At 42.5% G+C, this 18,876-nt stretch overlaps 1 protein-coding gene across 1 annotated transcript in view; it reads right to left on the reverse strand.

The window, feature by feature from the left end:
- LOC308281864 (myosin-10-like) overlaps nt 1-18,876 on the reverse strand; it is a gene marked incomplete at both ends in the record, with an annotated part of 106,691 nt that overhangs the window by 52,422 nt on the left and 35,393 nt on the right. The window contains 3 exon segments of the mRNA XM_080722190.1: nt 137-170; nt 1,057-1,159; nt 5,373-5,400. Coding sequence (XP_080578316.1) covers nt 137-170; nt 1,057-1,159; nt 5,373-5,400 — 165 coding nt within the window.

The following is an 18,876-nucleotide window of genomic DNA, read 5'->3' on the forward strand; positions in this document are numbered from 1 at the left end:
GTGTGTCCATATTTGGGCATAACGTGAGCAGCACACAAGACACCTTGAACTGAAGCTAGAGAGGACGTTAGTTGGTTTGAAAGGAGAAAGTTAGGGTAGCATGCGCATGAACATGGTGTATAAAAAGCGTAAAAACTTGCCTGTGGTTTCACTGGTTTAGGCGACTCTGGCTGTTTGCAAAACAAAAATCCAATTTTGTTAGAGGAATGTGTGCACAGATCTGTTGCACAAGCCAACCATAGTGCTGCCCCATCCATTTCGCCCGCTTCTGGTGTATGGTCATGGTCCAACTTTTGCCATTATTGATGTACACTAATCTACAGCAAGGGTTTTCAACAGGGGAAAGATTTGCACAAATTTTCACGACTTTTCAAAAATAGCAGATATGCAAGCTTGCAGCGCGGCACTCGCGCTGTGAGCTTGAATATCTGCTATTTTTCAATAGCTAAAGCATAAAATAATTAAGGCCCCCTCCACCTTGGGCCCTAGTAACTCAGTCCCACTTTCCCCCCCTTGTGACGCCCCTGAGTGGGGTTATTAACACATCGGACGCCCACATGGTTTTGACGTCTTAATTTGCTGGTGCCCATGGCAACGCGTCATTTTACCTACCGGCGAGAGTACTGGCGAGAAAAGTAATCCGAGTAAATGTAATCCGAGTATGTCCTGTTTATTTCGCGAAAATCTTTTCTTTCAGTCAGGACCGTTTTTTATCATTTCTAAGCCACAGTGTTTGTGTTACGGCATGTAGAAGAGGCTGCCGTTTTGAGAAAAAAATGAAAAAAGGAAGAGAATCCGGAGAAAACAGCATTTTTGTGCAGCCGCTAAACAGGAAGTCAACGAGACACACAGCACGTCCGGGTGACGTAATTGCGCGCTGCATGTTGGGAAATGGAGTTTGTTTCATCACCGCGGTAGCCAAGTGCAGTAGCTACAGTACAGTATAGTTTACTGTACAACGCGTCAAACGCGTCGTGGGCCTCCAGCGACATCAAAGAAATTGACTTGTAGACACCACGTGGGCATCCGATGTGTTAAGATGGATGGAATACTCACAGGAATGTTGTGGTCTTTTCTTCCTTTGTGGGAGGAGGCAACGTGCGCCAGGTATTGAATGACCTTCTTGGTGTTTTCTGTCTTACCGGCGCCTGATTCCCCTCTGTTTTGACAAAGGAGATAAGAAACCCACAGACAAGCGTCCTCATTAGAACAAAATGCATGAACAAAACCATAAACCAAGACTCTCCTCTAAAAATGAACTCTTGTTACTGTATCTACGGTATATGCTAACAAATTGCAGATCTCGTGCATGAGGTAATGACATTTTCATTTCACCTTGCCAGTTTTACAAAAAAACAAACAATCGTTGCTGTAGGCTAAAGATGACACACTTACTTTCTCCGATATTGTAAAAATGTGTAAATGCAACTAAACTCGGCATAATATTGTAATGGAAATGAAACCAGATAGCACGCGCAGAGTAGTCACGTAGTGTGGCATGCGAGGAATTGTAGGCTTGCTATTTTTTCACATTAGTTTGCCTCTGCCTTGGGTAATATTTGACAATTTGGCCAATGTATGAGCATTTTTATAGTATAGTTTGTTGATGCCATAATGGTCTCTTTTAATTTTTTTTTAGGTATTAAAAATGTCTTAAAATTATTTAAATTGTCACTTTAGAAATGTGCAGACCCCCAGGCTGTTTACTCTTATGCTGCAAGTTGGTTTGGTTACTGTCGAGTGAGACAACAATTAAGCTAATCATCATCTGGGGTCCTGACCCACATGTTGAGAACCGCTGGCTTCTAGTGCGCAGCCATCGCTTTTAATCACTCTGTTCCAAAGTGACGACAGCTTGGTGAGACGCACAGTATTCTTCTCACGCCTCTCTTAAAGCGATGCAAAACCATCCCGGGTTGACACTTCGTATTCATAGCATACCTGAGGTTTTACAGTACGTGGCAATCTACACACCCCAAGTATGCAGAAAATAAACAATGTTTTGCTTTCAGGCAGAGCTGGTGGTGTAATAAGAATGATGTGGCTGTGAACGGCTCCGGGGCTCAAGAAGACTGGGGTATAAGTGGTGTCAAAGTGTTGTCAGTCCCTCAGCGGCTGCTGTGAACAGAGGGTATTCATGGAGGGATTGCGTCAATGTGACCGTTGTTGGCCTCGGACCGCCGGGTGTTAGATTCCTCAGGTCCGGCCCCCTTCTAGCTGATTAGAGATACCACACTAACATCAAGGGGCTGGCTTTTAATCAGACTGCATCTTCTGAGGCTTCCAGTCTGACACACTCCATGTTTGTTTGCCCTGAGAGCAAAAAAAAAGGTGGACGCGAAAGCGTCTAAAAAAAATTACCTCACGCGTTCTCTGGAGATGGCACGTGTGTCAGTGTATTTAAATAAATAAATAAATACACTGTATACTGTATATGAGCAAGAGGACACAAATAAATAAGCATAGAATCTCATGGTACTTTCATAATTCATAATGTTGGCAACACTTCTCTTGTGCATGGGTATAACATTTATTTTAGCCTGAATTCATCAAACAATAGGTTTAACAAAAGATGCAACAGGGTACTGAAGGAAGGTGCACAGTCCAAGACAAAGAGTTTCCCTGGACATGCATTGCATTGACATAATGCTGTCTCATAGGCTCATGGCTACTGTGCCATTTCCTTTGGCTACATTCCTGTCATCTAGATCACTGGTTCCCAAACAGTGGGCCGCGGACCGATTTGTATGGGTTGCAAGTAAATATCTCCTTTATTTATATATATATATATATATATATATATATATATATATATATATATTCATATTTTTTAAAAGTTATTTAAAAATATTTAAAAATAAATTCCCCAAAAAATCTTTTTTCCACACATTTTCTAAATTATCTTTGTACCAGAAATACCACACATTTCTCACTCCGGTTTCTCACAGGTCTGTCAATGAGATATTCGTTTTGAATGACCACCAAGGCCTGCCCTGGAGGTTTTCTGGCTTCATTTTGCTGCTCTAATCCGCCCGCCCCTGTGTAATCACTACTAAATGCGTTAATGTCCGGTTAAATTGCATTTGATTCAAACCAATAAAACGAGACACGACTGTGTTTATATTTCCACGCATGGTTACCATGATTGAACCATGAATATTATGCAATGAAGTCAGGCCAGTAATCTCATTCTGACAAATCCAGTCCAATTCAATGATCTGAGGTGCAGGGCATGCAAGCTTTAGACCCGTTAATAGTAGTAATAGCAAACAGAAGATTGCGTGCCTGAAAAGTGAAAACATTGCCACATATCACTTTACAGTATCTTGAGATGACCTTTTCCAAGTTCCAACTACAAAGGTGTTTTGTTGGCCATATGATTTTATTCAACTGCCAGTCTCTTATTCTATGGGTGAGCATAAATATTTAAACCCATCAAAACATTTCTACTGTAAGTAGGCTAATTGCATATTAGACACACAAAAGGAAATCAGGGGTCTTCAACGTTTTTTTCAGGCCAATGACCCCTTACTGTATATTAGGTGATACGGACAAAGCAGCAACCCCCTATTACATAATATTGTGTACCTTTGTTGTGCATATTAACCTAGGCCTCGTTCCCTCCAACTTCTGATCCTTTAAAGTCTATTCTGTCAGGATTCTGTCATACAAATTGTGACCCCAGGCATGGCGGCCACTGACATTTTCAGCCACCTCTGCACAGTTTGTCAGGGGTCAGGGGTCAGGGGTGTCCAAACCTTTTTCAAAGGGTCCACATTGGAAAATATTAAAACACCCAAGGGCAGACTAGATCTCCTGACAAAATGAACTTTCGGTCGGACCATAACAAAGTCAATTACTTCATTTTATTTACCTATCATCATCAATATTTAATATCAAAGGTTTGTCAGGTGTGTGCTCGGAAACAAAACAAAATATTACCAATAAATGTAAACACTAAACAGACGTGCAAGGTAAAAAAAAATAGCCTTTCTTTGACCCCTTCAGATTGAGACAACAGGGAACAAGGAATCCTGACAAATTATACTATCAAATATTCTTGTTTGACCGTTTATCGTACAATTTAGGAATGAAGCCGTAAACATCTTCCTCAGGCCGTATTTGGTCCCCGGGCCGCACTTTGGATACAGTTTACAGTTTACAGTTTAGGCATTTAGCAGACGCTTTTAATCCAAAGCGACTTACAATAAGCAGATACAACATCGCAGTAATAAACAAGATAATAGGTCAGTACATTAACAGCGATATAACAATGTAAATGGATATCTATCTAGAGAAAAACACAATATAATCAAGTTCTAAAGAAACCTAACAAACAAATGTTAACTAGCTTCATGTATGGTCATTGATTTTACTGTAGTGCTACCCCTGGCATAGGTAGTAGGCAACCTCCTCACAATAGAAAATAATAATAGCGCTGGCAGGTTTGGACGGCGGTGGGTGAGTGCACTGTCCGTCTGCACCAATGAAAAGTAATCAAAGCCGGGCAATCAAATTGCCCGGCTTTAGACAGAGCAAAGATGAGGAAGAGAGAATTTAGACAGAGCAAAGATGAGGAAGAGAGAAGACAAGAACTGTATATATAGCTGGTTTTATGGAAATTATCCTGATTGCTTTGAAAAGTTCAAAGCCATTAGAGGAACTTGAGAAAGAGGAAAAATAGTAGAAAGATAACAAAAGGTACAGAGGTGGCATTGGAGATAATGATACTAATTTAAAGAGTTACAAGAGTTCTGCGCCATCCCTCTCAGCTTCCCTACCATCTCATAAAAAGTGGATATTTTTTTAAATAAACGTTACTATCAAACAGAAACGAATTGTCTGCCACCCTATAATGACTCTGAAGTCCCCCTTGAGGTGGCGGACGCCCTGTTGAATAGCCATGAAGTACGACAACAGCTACAATGACTTTTATCGCAGCTCAATCTTTCGATTTTTCTAGTTTTTTTACACCCCACTGAAACGTCAGGAAGTTGTGAAGGTATTAAAAGATAGATACCGGCTATGCCTAGTGCCTGTGTGTATGCTTCCACGGGTGGGCTGGTGTGGTAAAGCTGCACACCTCTAAGAAACACTGTGGTGTGTGTGGGTAGTTTCATGAGCTGACTATTTGTATTAACAGATGTAAACAACAAAATGCTTTTTTTGTACAGTATGTGTGTTTAACCTTTTTCAAAGGTTTTCTTCCACCAGCTTTCACCCACTTAACATTACAACAAAATGAGTGAGATTTAGAAGTCATGCAACCAATTCAGTGTCTAATGTACCCCTGTACCCTCAATAATGATATCAGGGCAGGAAAGAAATGATAGAAAAATAATAAAGCAGATTTGACCCAAGTGAATACTTACGTGCAAAGAATTGATTGGTCCTCTCGATCTGTGGAAGACAGAGAGGGAGACAGAAGAGAGGGAGGGGGGATAAAAAGAAGAGTCAACCTTAGCATTTGGCCAGTGATTCAGCGTCTATGACTAAGTGCTCGACATTCTCAGTGCTAACCAATGCGTCAGCAAAGCATGGCAGAAACAAATAGGACAGTCAGTAACTGAAGAACTATGTTCGAAAACATGTGTTAAACTGTACTCCAGTTTGAAGGACTTTATTTCTGTAACTGGCATTTTGAGTACAAAGCTATTCCCTCAGTGCTCAGTGCTGTGAGGCTTGGCAAGGTCTACACATTTGTTTTCTTTAACCCTGGAGCGCATTATTACGCACTATTACTTTAACCATTATTTTATGCTTTAACTATTAGAAAATAGTGAATATACAAGCTCACAGCACGGCACAGAGTGCCGCGCTGTGAGCTTGTAGATCAGCAATTTTTGAAAAATCTTGAAGATTTGTGCAAGTCTTTGAATATTTCTGACTCGATTCCATAAATGTCTTCTAAATCCTTCCTCTAAATCAGTGGTTCTCAAACATTTTCAAATCAATGGACCCTCAAAGTTACATGTATTTGGCCACAGACCCACATCTCAAAATATGGTGCAGAAGCAGAGGCTCGAGTTTCCAAAAGTTTGCTTTGAAAAATATATATTCAAAGATTTGCAAAGCTCGAAGCTCTGCACTCGCTGCCACGCTGTGAGCTTGTACATCTGCTATTTTGAATAACTAAAGCATAAAATAATTCCAGGTCTTAAAGGGTTCATTAGGCTGTGCGTGCCATGTCACTGTGTTCTTATTAAACTGAGATGAAGTCTGACAGACACCGTCAACACCCATCAGCAGCTCATGAGATTCACACGTCAAAGCCAACCTGGTTGAATCTTGTGAGTGTTCCTTTCAAATGTTTCAGATGGCCACCGCAGCCCTACGGTTATCATCTAAATGGAGGGTTAAATTACTTCTCTTGGAGGTTTCGCTAGTTACAGTGAGGCTCAAAGCATCTCACCACAGGTATTTCCATGTCATGGTTAAAAAAAGAAGGGAAAAAAGGTGAAGATTGTGTGGTTCAAAAAAGTATGGAAAAGCAATGCTGCATCGAAGAGACAAGGTTACTGTACAGATGTGTCAGTAATTTCACAGAGATCATGTGTGTGTGTGTGTGTGTGTGTGTGTGTGTGTGTGTGTGTGTGTGTGTGTGTGTGTGTGTGTGTGCGTGCGTGCGTGCGTGCGTGCGTGCGTGCGTGCGTGCGTGCGTGCGTGCGTGCGTGCGTGTGCTTGTTCCTTGTGCTGTGAAGGAGAAAACATTTTTAACACCAGTGTCCAAGTTTCTTTAAACTACAGTAAGAAAAGGAGCACAGCAAACAGCCTCAAGCCTTTGTGGGTTATAGCCTGACGGTCTGAACTGTGTGGGCTGCTGAGTGCAGAAACACATCTCTAAGGCTGGACTCACACAGCTGTGTGAAACATCTTCTCCTTATCGGCTGAGAATGGCCACTGGAAACACCGTACTAATGCATTGTCAATGGAAGGTTGTTTGGTTTTTTGTCGTTGCCGTGTCTCTAGCTCAACCGCAGCCTGTACGCTCTTGAAGAGAGACGGCAACGACAAAACACCAAACAACCTTCCATTGAGAATGCATTAGTACGGCGCTCCCAGTGGCCATTCTCAGACGATAAGGATAAGATGTTTCACGCATATGTCTGTGGTGCGCCTAAGAGACCCATCAACGACAACAACAAATTGGATTTATGCACGCACACGCGCATTGGCACAGGGAGATGGAGAGACACCAGGGTATAAGACACAACTTGGAGACAAGAATAGCTCCCTGCAAAAGTGACACAATCCTATCATGCAGTGGTTCTCAACCTGTGGGTCAGGACCCCCAGGGGGGTCTCCGAAATATTTTGGGGGGTCTTCAGATGATTCACTTAATGTGCAACATTGTTTCCCACTCAACAGTAAACAAACCAACATACAGTTTAAGTGTATAGAGTATCTGCACGTTTCTAGACTGACAATTTTAGGACTTTTTAATACCTATAAAATGACAAATTGTCAAATATTAGAGGCAGAAATTGTGAAAATAGCCTATTTCTGAAAATATGCAGTGTGGATGCAAGAAGTATACCCATCTGATCGTGATTACATCACTTTCTGTGATGATGTCATGATGCATTTTTTTATTGCTTGCTGTACTGCAAGCAGTTAACATGGGTCTCTAGGTCATCATGTGGCAATAAAATAGAGTATCTGATTGTTCCCATACGCCTCAGAACTATTCCACGCGTGGCTTGACAACAGTGACTGAAGTGGGTCAGAGTCATCCACAGACCCTAAGGGACACGTAATGACGATATCATTCTGTGGGCTGCGAGTGCGACCCTCCGGGCTATGGGAAGAGAATGTACATTGTAGGTACAGTACATTATAACTCTATGGTACAGTACGGGCGCGCCGTGACGTCATCAACAATTTTAGCCAAAAATTGCCAAAGATTTTCTTTTCTTTTTTTCGTGACACGCCCACTTTAAGCCATATGGCTGGCACAACTGCTGGCTTTGCACACATTTCATAAAAGTCTTCCCGTTGCACTAAACTGGATGTCATATGTCATCATGTTGGTTCTTCAGGCTCTCTGGGACATAGTGAGTTGCAACTCAATATGTGTTAAATAAACAGGGACATGCTGGGCCCCTGATTCAGCCCGGGAAAAAGAGTTGGAGAGGCCCTCATCGCGCGCTATAGAGAGAGATCTCTCTCTATAGCGCTGCTGCTACTCAAAGATTTGCCATTTCAGATCATGGCAAGTGACAAGCCAGTGGGCCAATTACATGAGTTAAATTTCGTTGTTGTTGGGTGGAAACCTTGTATGTCCAAAACCGTTTGTTTTGTATTTATCATTTTAAAATGTATTTAAACTAGTGAAAACAGCCGATCTACAAGCACACAACGCCTCGCGGTTGCGAGGCGTTGTGTGCTTGTAGATCGGCTGTTTTCACTACTTTTGTGCGACGGCCTTGTATGGTGAAGCAGGGCTTTGCTTTGCGAAGAAATGAGTCTCTACTACACAGCATGTAACTGGCACAATGAGTCTCTACTGCACAGCATGTCACTGGCACAATGAGTGAGCACCTCGTTGTCAGAGGTGCTGACATCAGCAGTCGTCATCAATACCATCAATGGCATCCAGGAAATCCACGTCTAATTGAATGAGTGAACGTTCAACCTGAGAGATTCATGTTTGGTGAAGGGAAGGTTGACACAGTGCAGTAGTGCATTAGCAGATTGGTAGGCTGGTTCATCAGGGAAGGTAGCTTCTGGTGAGACATTAACGCAACCGATCGGAGACGATTTACTCACCTTTTACAACAAGGGTTCATATTTCAGATTAGAGAAAAGAAAAGATGAGTGCTAAAATGATTTAATTTACTGCTTTCTATTGTTTTAGCGATTTTAATGTTTTTGATTTCAGTGGGTGGGGGCATCCGTACAAGTGGCTAAATATAATAAGTCCATTCCCAAGATGCACCGCAATCTTTTTAATATTAGTTTTTTGGGGCTTTTTTATGCCTTTATTTGATAGGATATACAGTAGTAGACTGACAGGAAGTGGGGAGAGAGATGGGGGAATGACACGCGGCAAAGGTCGCCTGGATCGGGAATCGAACCGGCGACACCAGCAGGCATCATAGCCTAGAATGTGGTATGCGCCTAGACCACTAGGCCAGCGGGTGCCCCGATGCACCTCAATCTTTCATGGCTAGATGTGAATTATAGTTAGTAGTATGTATGGCTAGTAGTGTTACTGTAAAGAGTAATGAAGAAATTGTCGGCTTTGTGTGTCTTGTCTAAAACGACATACCGGTATTTAGCCACTTATGGGGCTTTTAAGCCGTGACATCATTTTGTAGGCAGAGGAGAATCTGCCCCCAGAGCATTTTCTGTCCCTCACTATTTCAAAAAACAACGACTAAAAAATAACGACTAAAGTATAATTCTAACACTTTCCTTTCAACAACAAAGAGAAGAAAAATGTGTAAATAGTAAAAACTAGCCCTTACCCGTTCAAAGATATGAGCTCCAAAATGATGTGCAGTGTGTGGGTTATGGGATGTGCACTGTGCATACAGTATATGAGGGATGGAAAGTAACTTTAACTGGTGCTTGCATGATAATATAATGATAATATGTAGGAGCATCAATGTAAGAAATACCAGTTTCGTTTAATGGCTAACCCAACCCCCCCCCCCCCCAGCCCGCCCGCCCACCCGCCCACGCACACACACACACACACACACACACACACACACACACACACCACACACACACACACACACACACACACACACACAGAGAGAGCTGGTTAAACATGTTGCCTCATGCTAGATGCAGAATAGATGAGCCTCAAGCTAGATGCAGAATAGATAGTAGATACACCATAAAAATGCTAATATACAGCATACGATTTGTGAAAGTGACAAACGGGCTTCACAGTTATGTTAGGTGTGTTCATATGCTTATGGTGATGCGATTTCAGATCAATTGCTCCAGCCACTGAGGAGAAACGCTGTGACAGACACTCACTCACTCACTCACTCACTCACTCAGACAGACAGACATTCGCAAAATTATAGTATAGATAGTAAAAAGATTCACGGAAACTGGGGGCAGAAATTCTCCTCTGCCTACAAAATGATGTCATACTTAACAGCCCCATACGCATGGCATGCCCCCACCACTGAATATATGGGCTACTGCTAATATCGCTAAAGGATAGAAAGCAGTAAATGAAAACATTTTAATACTCATCTTAAAATAGGAACCCTTGTTGTAAAAAAAACTAAGTTGTCTCTTTAGTCTTCTTCTTTGCAGAGTAAGCCGTTGTGGGCAGTGGTGGAATAGGAAGCTTTTTCTCCCAGTCAGCCATAAGTAAAAAATAATACGTTTTACTCTCATGTACCTGTACAAAAGACGTAACAATAAAGTAGAACCTTGTTTGTTTTTCCCTCCAGAAGAGCAGAGCAACACGACGGAGCAGTGAGCTGTGGCGCGCATGCGTACTGCATACTATATGTTCTTCTTCAGTTGGTTTTCAAACCGGATGTTTTCAAACCTCATTGGATAATGAAACGTCGGCCAGTGGGACCATGGGTGGGACTAAAATGATTGACAAGTGGCGTAGCCAATAAAGAGAGTTTATTCGTTGATAGGACAGTTTTAGAAATCGCCGAATTTGATATTTGACCAATAGCGTGGCGGCTGGTGCTGACGTCTCTCTGTTTTCGGGCCAGACTGCTGCCGCTAGAGGTGTCTTAGAGACTAGATTTTTTTAACCCATTGCTAACCCATTGCTATCCGTCTGAATCTAAAAAAAAAAAAAAAGTGAGAGTAAAATTCTGACTGCTGGCCAAAGAATTACTTATAGCAACTTTAAGCCCTTGCTTGGCTATGGCTGCATTTTATGGTACGATAAAGCTCACAACGCATTGCACCTGTAGATCGGCCATTATCAATGTTTACGGCAGTAAACATTTGCATAAAATAAGGACGCCAGGATGAAAGTGGTTGACCGGCTTATGGTGCGCTGACGCAGCTTTGATATAACCCATTAAGGCATAGAATTATTGAATGCTTTAACCTGTGAAAAATAGCAGATATACAAACTCACAGCGTGGCACAGAGTGCCACACTGTGAGCATGTAGATCTGCTATTTTTCGTTCAAAGCGAACGTTTGTAACTCAAATTTTGCTTCTGGGTGGTCCCTGGAACTAAATATTTTGAGATGGGGGTCCGTGGCCAAATGAATATCATTTTGGGGTCCTTCACATGAAAAGGTTTGAGCACCTCTGACATAGCAGTCTCTCAAGAACAGTCTAACTGAGCTCCAGCTAAGTGAAAAGGACCTTTTCTTTGACGATGGCTGGCCGGATTGTTGACATAGAAACATGGGCTTTTCAAAAAATCAAACCTCGGTTCGAAGTGGAGCGGTGAATCTGTGTGTGTGTGTGTGTGTGTGTGTGTGTGTGTGTGTGTGTGTGTGTGTGTGTGTGTGTGTGTGTGTGTTTGTGCCTGCACAACAGCGCCCCTCCTTTAACTTGTGTGGCCACTCAAGGTATTGCCATGCTACGGACATACCCAGCCAGCCAGCCAGCCAGCCACATAGCCAGCCAGCCACAGACATACCTGTCGATTGGGAGCGCTTTCACCGCTCCAAAAACCTTAGAAGGATTCAAAAGACACTTATAGAATCGTTTTTTCAAAAATAGCAGATCTACAAGCTTGCAGCGCGGCACTCGGTGCCGCGCTGTGAGCTTGTATATCTGCTATTTTTCAATAGTTAAAGCATAAAATAATGATATTACACAATAATGTGAACCCGTTCTAAATGGGATAATGTACTCGCTTGCTTATTTACAATCTAAAACTTCCTGTCAACCCGATACAGTAGCAGTCAGCCTCAAAGCCTTGAAATCAGTCTGTCAATTCCAAACTGTCCCTGTGATCCAATAAGTGGTAAATGTAACATACACATACAGTCATAAAGTCTGTGATCCAATAAGTGGTAAATGTAACATACACACATACAGTCATACAGTCTGGCAGCTGAGGCAGGAGAGAAGACAGCAGGGGACGTGCTGGCCATTGGGAAAAGCGGGACAACTCCCGAACGGCCGGTTCATTCCCGGCCAGTCCAGGCCGGCCATTAGGAAAAGAATTTAAATAAAATGTCGGCCTTTGTTCCATTTTGGGGGCTGGGCGGCCATCAAAGTAAATCGTCACTGTCGGGCAGAAACCTCGTATCTCCAAGTTTCAAATTCACAAATTCTTTCGCAAAGCAAAGCCCTGCTTCATCATACAAGGCCGTTGCACAAAAGTAGCGAGGCGTTGTGTGCTTGTAGATCGGCTGTTTTCACTAGTTTAAATCATTTTTAAAATGATAAATATACAAAACAAACAGTTTTCTACATACAAGGTTTCCACCCGACAACAACGAAATATAACTCATGTAATTGGCCCACTGGCTTGTCACTTGGCTTGTCACACAATGAGGGCCTCTCCAACTCTTTTTCCCGGGCTGAATCAGGGGCCCAGCATGTCCCTGGCCCGTGTGGTTTACACTCTGTTGCACCAAGCACAAAGGTACAATAAATCACCTGTAATTGATCTCACGTACACTCAACATATTAAGCAGGGCGTAGAGACCTTACGCTACCACATGAAAAGGAAAGGTTAGCTGAAGGTTATTGGGATTTAAAGGCATCCGATTCAGATTCAGATTTTTTACTTTGACGACTTCAACCGCAATGTCCCTATTATAAAATCACAACTGTGTGTGTGTGTGTGTGTGTGTGTGTGTGTTGCTCACCCAGGTGTGTGTGTGTGTGTGTGTGTGTGTGTGTGTGCGTGTGTGTGTGTGTGTGTGTGTGTGTGTGTGTGTGTGTGTGTGTGTGTGTGTGTGTGTGTGTGTGTATTGCAGATTGATGCTCAGGCTACACTCAACTGCACCCTCTCTGATGATCACCCAGGGGTACTCAGGCTACATACCTCAGGCTACATACACAAATACATATTACATACATACATACACGGATACACACACGGCCACGCTATGGAGCGGTCTACCACCGCTCAAAAACAACAACACACATTTGCCTCAGGCTGATTCCCCCTGCCAGAGGGGAGGGCTGTGTGAAGACCAAAAGCGCTGAGTGTGTTCCTTTGGGCGGAGGTGACGGTGGGTCATGATGTGACCAGTGTGAAGTGACTGGGAGACACATTTATCACTCATTAGGGACAGCACTACAGGCTTCCTGCTTCTCAGCACAGCACATGATGTGTTGGCCCCTCTTTTGTGTATCATTATGTTATGCTTTAACTATTGAAAAATAGCAGATATACAAGCTCACAGCGCGGCACCGAGTGCCGCGCTGCGAGCTTGTAGATCTGCTATTTTTGAAAAAATTGTGAAAATTAGAATTTTGACCCGAATCTATAAGTGTCTTTTGAATCCTTCTAAGGTTTTCTGAAAAACCGATGTTTCTATGTCAGCAATCTGGCTATAGCCATCGTCAAAGAAAAGGTCCTTTTCACTTAAATGGAGCTCAGTTAGCCTGTTCTTGAGAGACTACTATGTCAGTGGTGCTCAAACCTTTTCATGTGAAGGACCCCCAAACCGATATTTATTTGGCCACGGACCCCCATCTCAAAATATCTAGTTCCAGGGACCACCCCCAGAAGCAGAATTTGAGTTACAAACGTTTGCTTTGAAAATACATATATTCAAAGATTTGCACACATTTTCACAACTTTTTCAAAAAATAGCAGATCTACAAGCTCGCAGCGCGGCACTCGGTGCCGCGCTGTGAGCTTGTATATCTGCTATTTTTCAATAGTTAAAGCATTCAATAATTCTAGGCCTAAATGGGTTAAGTTTACACACAAACACACACCGCAGCCATATCTAACCCAGTGGTTCCCAAACACTGGGTCGGGACCCATATGTGGGTCACTGACCACTTTTTATGGGTCCCGTCTCGAGTAAAAATACCATTTTAACGTGTTCCTTCCTATATTTAACAAGAAATTACACAATCCTTTTATACCGGCGCCTTGTGGACTAGCCTTGTGGAGCAGTTTAGTGTTTACACTTGTGGAGCAGTTTAGTGTTTAGACTTGTGGAGCAGTTTAGTGTTTAGACTTGTGGAGCGGTTTCACGGGAACTGAATTCTGTCTAACCATTTATATTATAATAACAAGAAATGACACCGCACTTTTATACCAGCTTGCGCCTTGTGGAGCAGTTTAGTAAAAAAAAATATAAATATTGTATATATTTCCAAGGTTTTTGAGCGGTCCAAACCGCTCCTACTGTACTGTACGTGTGGCTTTGTGTGCGTAAGTATGACAATGTGTGTAGTAGCACGGATCTCCATGTATGGAGATAACAGAACGGCCCATACAAGGAGATATGCACGTGTTTCGTGTTTGATACCAGGTGGCTCACTTCGCACTGGTGCGATTTCTTTTAATATGTTATACATTTTACAACAAACTAATGTAAGCAATTCCATGATAGCCGGGGACCCAGTCACCCAAAATGTGAGATGACCTTTGATGTCATGCCGTACTTTTTATTTCTGTTTTATCTATTAGTTTGGTCATTAAGTTCCATAGAATCAGAGGCCTGCTCTGCCGGAAACATCGTGGAAAAAGGTTATGGCCATTTGTATATTCACTGTCTCATTGACTTCACTATACAAGAAAAGAAAAATATATAAAAATAAAAAAAGTTTTTTTCAGGATTCTCAATCCATTGCAAGCATTTGTTTTGCACGAAAAACATTCCTTGGGCTAAAAACGGCCCGACAAAACTGTGAAAAGTGATGAGTCATGACTTTTCACAGTCATCACAGTGATGAGTCATCACTTTTCACAGTTTTGTGGGGCCGTTCTTAGCCCACAGAATGTTTTTCGTGCAAAACAAATGCTTGCAATGGATTCAGAATAATGAAAAACACCTAGTTTGACCCCTCACATGCTACTTAAAGCAGATCTTTTCACTTTTTTATATTCTTTCTTTTCCTGTATAGTGAATTATTTTCGCGATGCAGGGCAGGCCTCTCATTCTGTGGACCTTAATGATCAAACTAATAGATAAAACAGAAATAAAAAGTATGGCATGACATCCCAGGTTCAACCCTATTCCTTGAGCTTTTGGGTCTGTGGGTCCCCGACCCGACTATGAATAAAAGATAAGACAGACACACGCACGCACGCACACGCACACACACACACACACACACACACACACACACACACACACACACACACTCCTCCCCCCACTCGTCCTGCACGTCCCTTCACATTCACATCCCTATCTCTGTCTGACACACACAAACACAGATCCAGCCGGCCAAAGATCCAGTGTCTCCACTATCTGCCTGTAGCAGCAGGCATTGGGGTTTAGGAGGATACGATCCAGTCAAAGGAGGACACTCTTCACTTCCGTGCACTGACTGTGACATTTACAGCCGCTCCAGATTGTAAAACGCTGATCACCCCCTCTCGCACGCGGGACCCTCTGGGGCGTGTGTGGCCGAGAGCTATCCAAACAGAGGTTGTTACTTCTGCAACATTACTTTAAAGTCACAAGGACCATTTTGTGGGTTTCGCATGATCGATAATGTTCTTTCCAGCTTCACGTGACTCCATTACGTTGGGTAGCCTCAAGGACTGCCCTGGGATATATTCTATGATATCATTATTAAAAAATAAAAATAAAAGAATGAGGATAAAACCTCTGTGCATAGACGATAACTTTTTCAAAACTTGGTCTAAAGGTGGTTGCACACTGCACTGCGTGTTTTCCTTTTGGAAATCCGAAAGCCGTAGGCCAGGGAGAGAGAGAGGAAAGGGAGAGAGAGCAAGGGACTCAGTGCGACAGCTGCGAAAATCGGAAAAAATCAACCCTGGTCCGAAAATAAATACGAAACGGGCGGCAGTGTGCAAACGTGATTGACATAACGTGAGGTTGATTTTTTTATTCACGCGCTCCGAAATTCACTCCGATATTCGGCCCGAAAAACGCAGCAGTGTGCAAAGACCTTAAGGGTATTAATATTAATCCCACTAAAGATTCAGGATGAAGAGGAATCTCAAATGCCTTTCACATGCACACAAAATTAAATATCAAACTACAGGCTAAACTACACAGCAACCTTACACCTCTTCCGCACTGCACGCGAGCGAGCGACGCGATGTCCCGCGAAATACTGTCCGCATATGGAGCGTTGGCCATTGCTTCGTGACATAACCTGAACCAATGGGTGGGGGGCAGGACATGGCCATTCACATCTATGGACGTCGCCACGAAACCTCGCTCAAATAGAGGCTCCGTGAGCGAAAACAGGAGGGGTGGACGACGTCGCGGCACGGCGCGTTGTGGCTCGAGGTAGGTCAGGACGTCCTCATTGAAATGAGATTTTGTCGCTCACGTCGCATCGCGGGTAGTGCGGATGAGCTGTTAGGGCCCAAAGTATTTAAAGGACAACTTTGTTTTTTTACAACAAGGGTTTATATTTTAGATTGTAATTAGAGAAAAGCAAAAGTGAGTGTTAAAATGTTTTCATTTGCTTCGTTTTATTGTTTTATCGTGTTTACCGTGCTAAAATGTGGGGCATGCGTACGCATGGGGGCATGCGTACATGTGGTCTTTTTTAGACATAATAAGCCAGCAGTTTCTTTATTGCTATTTACAGTAACACTTCTAGCCCCCATAAGTCACATCCAACCATGAAAGGTTGCGTTGTATCTTGGGAATGGGCTTATTCTGTGTAAAATGACATATTTATCCACTTGTACGCATGCCCCCAACCACTGAAATAAGAATCTCTAAAACAATAGAAAGAGGTAAATGAAAAGAATTTAACACTCATCTTTTATATTCTTTAATTACAATCTAAAATTTGAACCCTTGTTGTAAAAAAAACTAAAGTTGTCCTTTAAACAATCTATGGCACAAAACATGAGGCGCAAATTGCGTCAGCTTGCACTCCGCCAGCTATGGGAGCAGCATTAATAATAATTTATAACGATGTCAGGAGATGTGTGCTCACTGATTTTTCATGGATTTTCTGCATGTCAATCCCAGACTCTGTCCCTGTTTCACCATCTCTCTCTTTGCTGTGCTATTAACCCATTTAGAACGGGTACACATTATAGTGTATTATTATTTTATGCTTTAACTATTGAAAAATAGCAGATATACAAGCCCACAGCGCGGCACCGAGTGCCGCGTTGCGAGCTTGTAGATCTGCTATTTTTGAAAATTTTTGAAAATTTGAATTTTGACCTGATTCTATAAGTGTCTTCTGAATCCCTCTAAGGTTTTTGGAAAAACCTATGTTTCTATGTCAGCAATCGTCAAAGAAAACGTCCTTTTCACTTAACTGGAGCTCAGCTAGCCTGTTCTTGAGAGACTACCATGTCAGTGGTTCTCAAACCTTTTCATGTGAAGGACCCCCAAGATGATATTTATTTGGCCACGGACCCCCATCTCAAAATATTTAGTTCCAGGGACCACCCAGAAGCAAAATTTGAGTTACAAACATTCGCTTTGAAAATACATTATAGTCAAAGATTTGCACACATTTTCAAGACTTTTTCAAAAATAGCAGATCTACAAGCTCGCAGCGCGGCACTCGGTGCCGCGCTGTGAGCTTGTATATCTGCTATTTTTCACTGGTTAAAGCATTCAATAATTCTAGGCCTAAATAAAAAGCTTGCCTTTAGGCTGCAAACAGGGAGTAGAATGTCATTGACAGACTTTGCTCACAGGAGATGACAAATGAATAATAAAAAACAGAATCATGAAGGCAATTGCTGAGTGCCATCAAGGAGCAATTCTTAAAGTAAACAAAAGACTGAAATGTCTAAAATGATACTATAGGACAAACATGTTAATTTATCTAAAGGGCAATAATTTCAATTAAAAGCACCCTTGTTTGAATCGTGTGCTGTGTAAACATCATTTAGCTGGGGGTCCCCAGCTAAATGATGGAGAGTTGGTAACCAAATTACATTTGGCTTCATTTTACGCTCTCAAGAGTTAAACTATTGTTAAACATCTGCATTACTTAGTTTACAAGAAGTCTACACAATTAGAGAATGTAGAAGAAGTGTTATTTTGATGGTACCACATTAATACAGCATGGAATTGTGGACAAAATCCTATCCAACGACGACAACATTTTCTACGTTTTGGGTCTGAGAAGCTAAATCTAACCAAATGGCGGTCCGTGGCTCATAATATACCCATTAAATAACGGACCTTGATTGCGACCGTTAGGTCGCAGTTACTGTCAAAACCTCGACCAGCTGTCCGTCCGTCAGTCCGTCTGTCACACGTCACACTTTTGCCCTGCTCATATCTCTGCAACCGTTGCCCCGATCCATGCCACATTTTGCACACATACTCCTTGCCTGCCAAACCACAACCTCCACCCACCAATTCTCACATGACCCTCTTCTAGTGCCACCATGAGGCTGATTCTTGCAAAACACATTTTTGGACACTGCTCCTACAATTTTTGCCCTAAAATCACACAAATTGGCACAGCATGTCTACACTCAACATGGATCTGTCCCATTTAGCGCCACCATCAGGCCGATTTTTTCAAACACATTTTTGGACACTGCTCCTACACATTTTGGCCTAAAATCACGCTGCGACCTGACGGTCGCTTATCTCCCGATTAGGGAGTCTTACTGGTATAAAAATGTTTGAAAGTAGTTAAATGAACACTGAGGTTTCTCCCTGCTCCATAAGTAGGGCTGTCACAATTCTCTCATTTGCAAATCCCGCCCCATTCTGCCCTGTTACTATGGTGGTACAGATGACCCTGGGCAGATTGTTTTTATAGTGGCAGTGAATGGAGGGAGAGGGTATTTTCATTGCCTCATTATTG

Source organism: Nannobrachium achirus, assembly GCF_963921795.1.
Source record: "Nannobrachium achirus genome assembly, chromosome: 3".
NCBI classification, from domain to species: Eukaryota; Metazoa; Chordata; class Actinopteri; order Myctophiformes; family Myctophidae; genus Nannobrachium; species Nannobrachium achirus.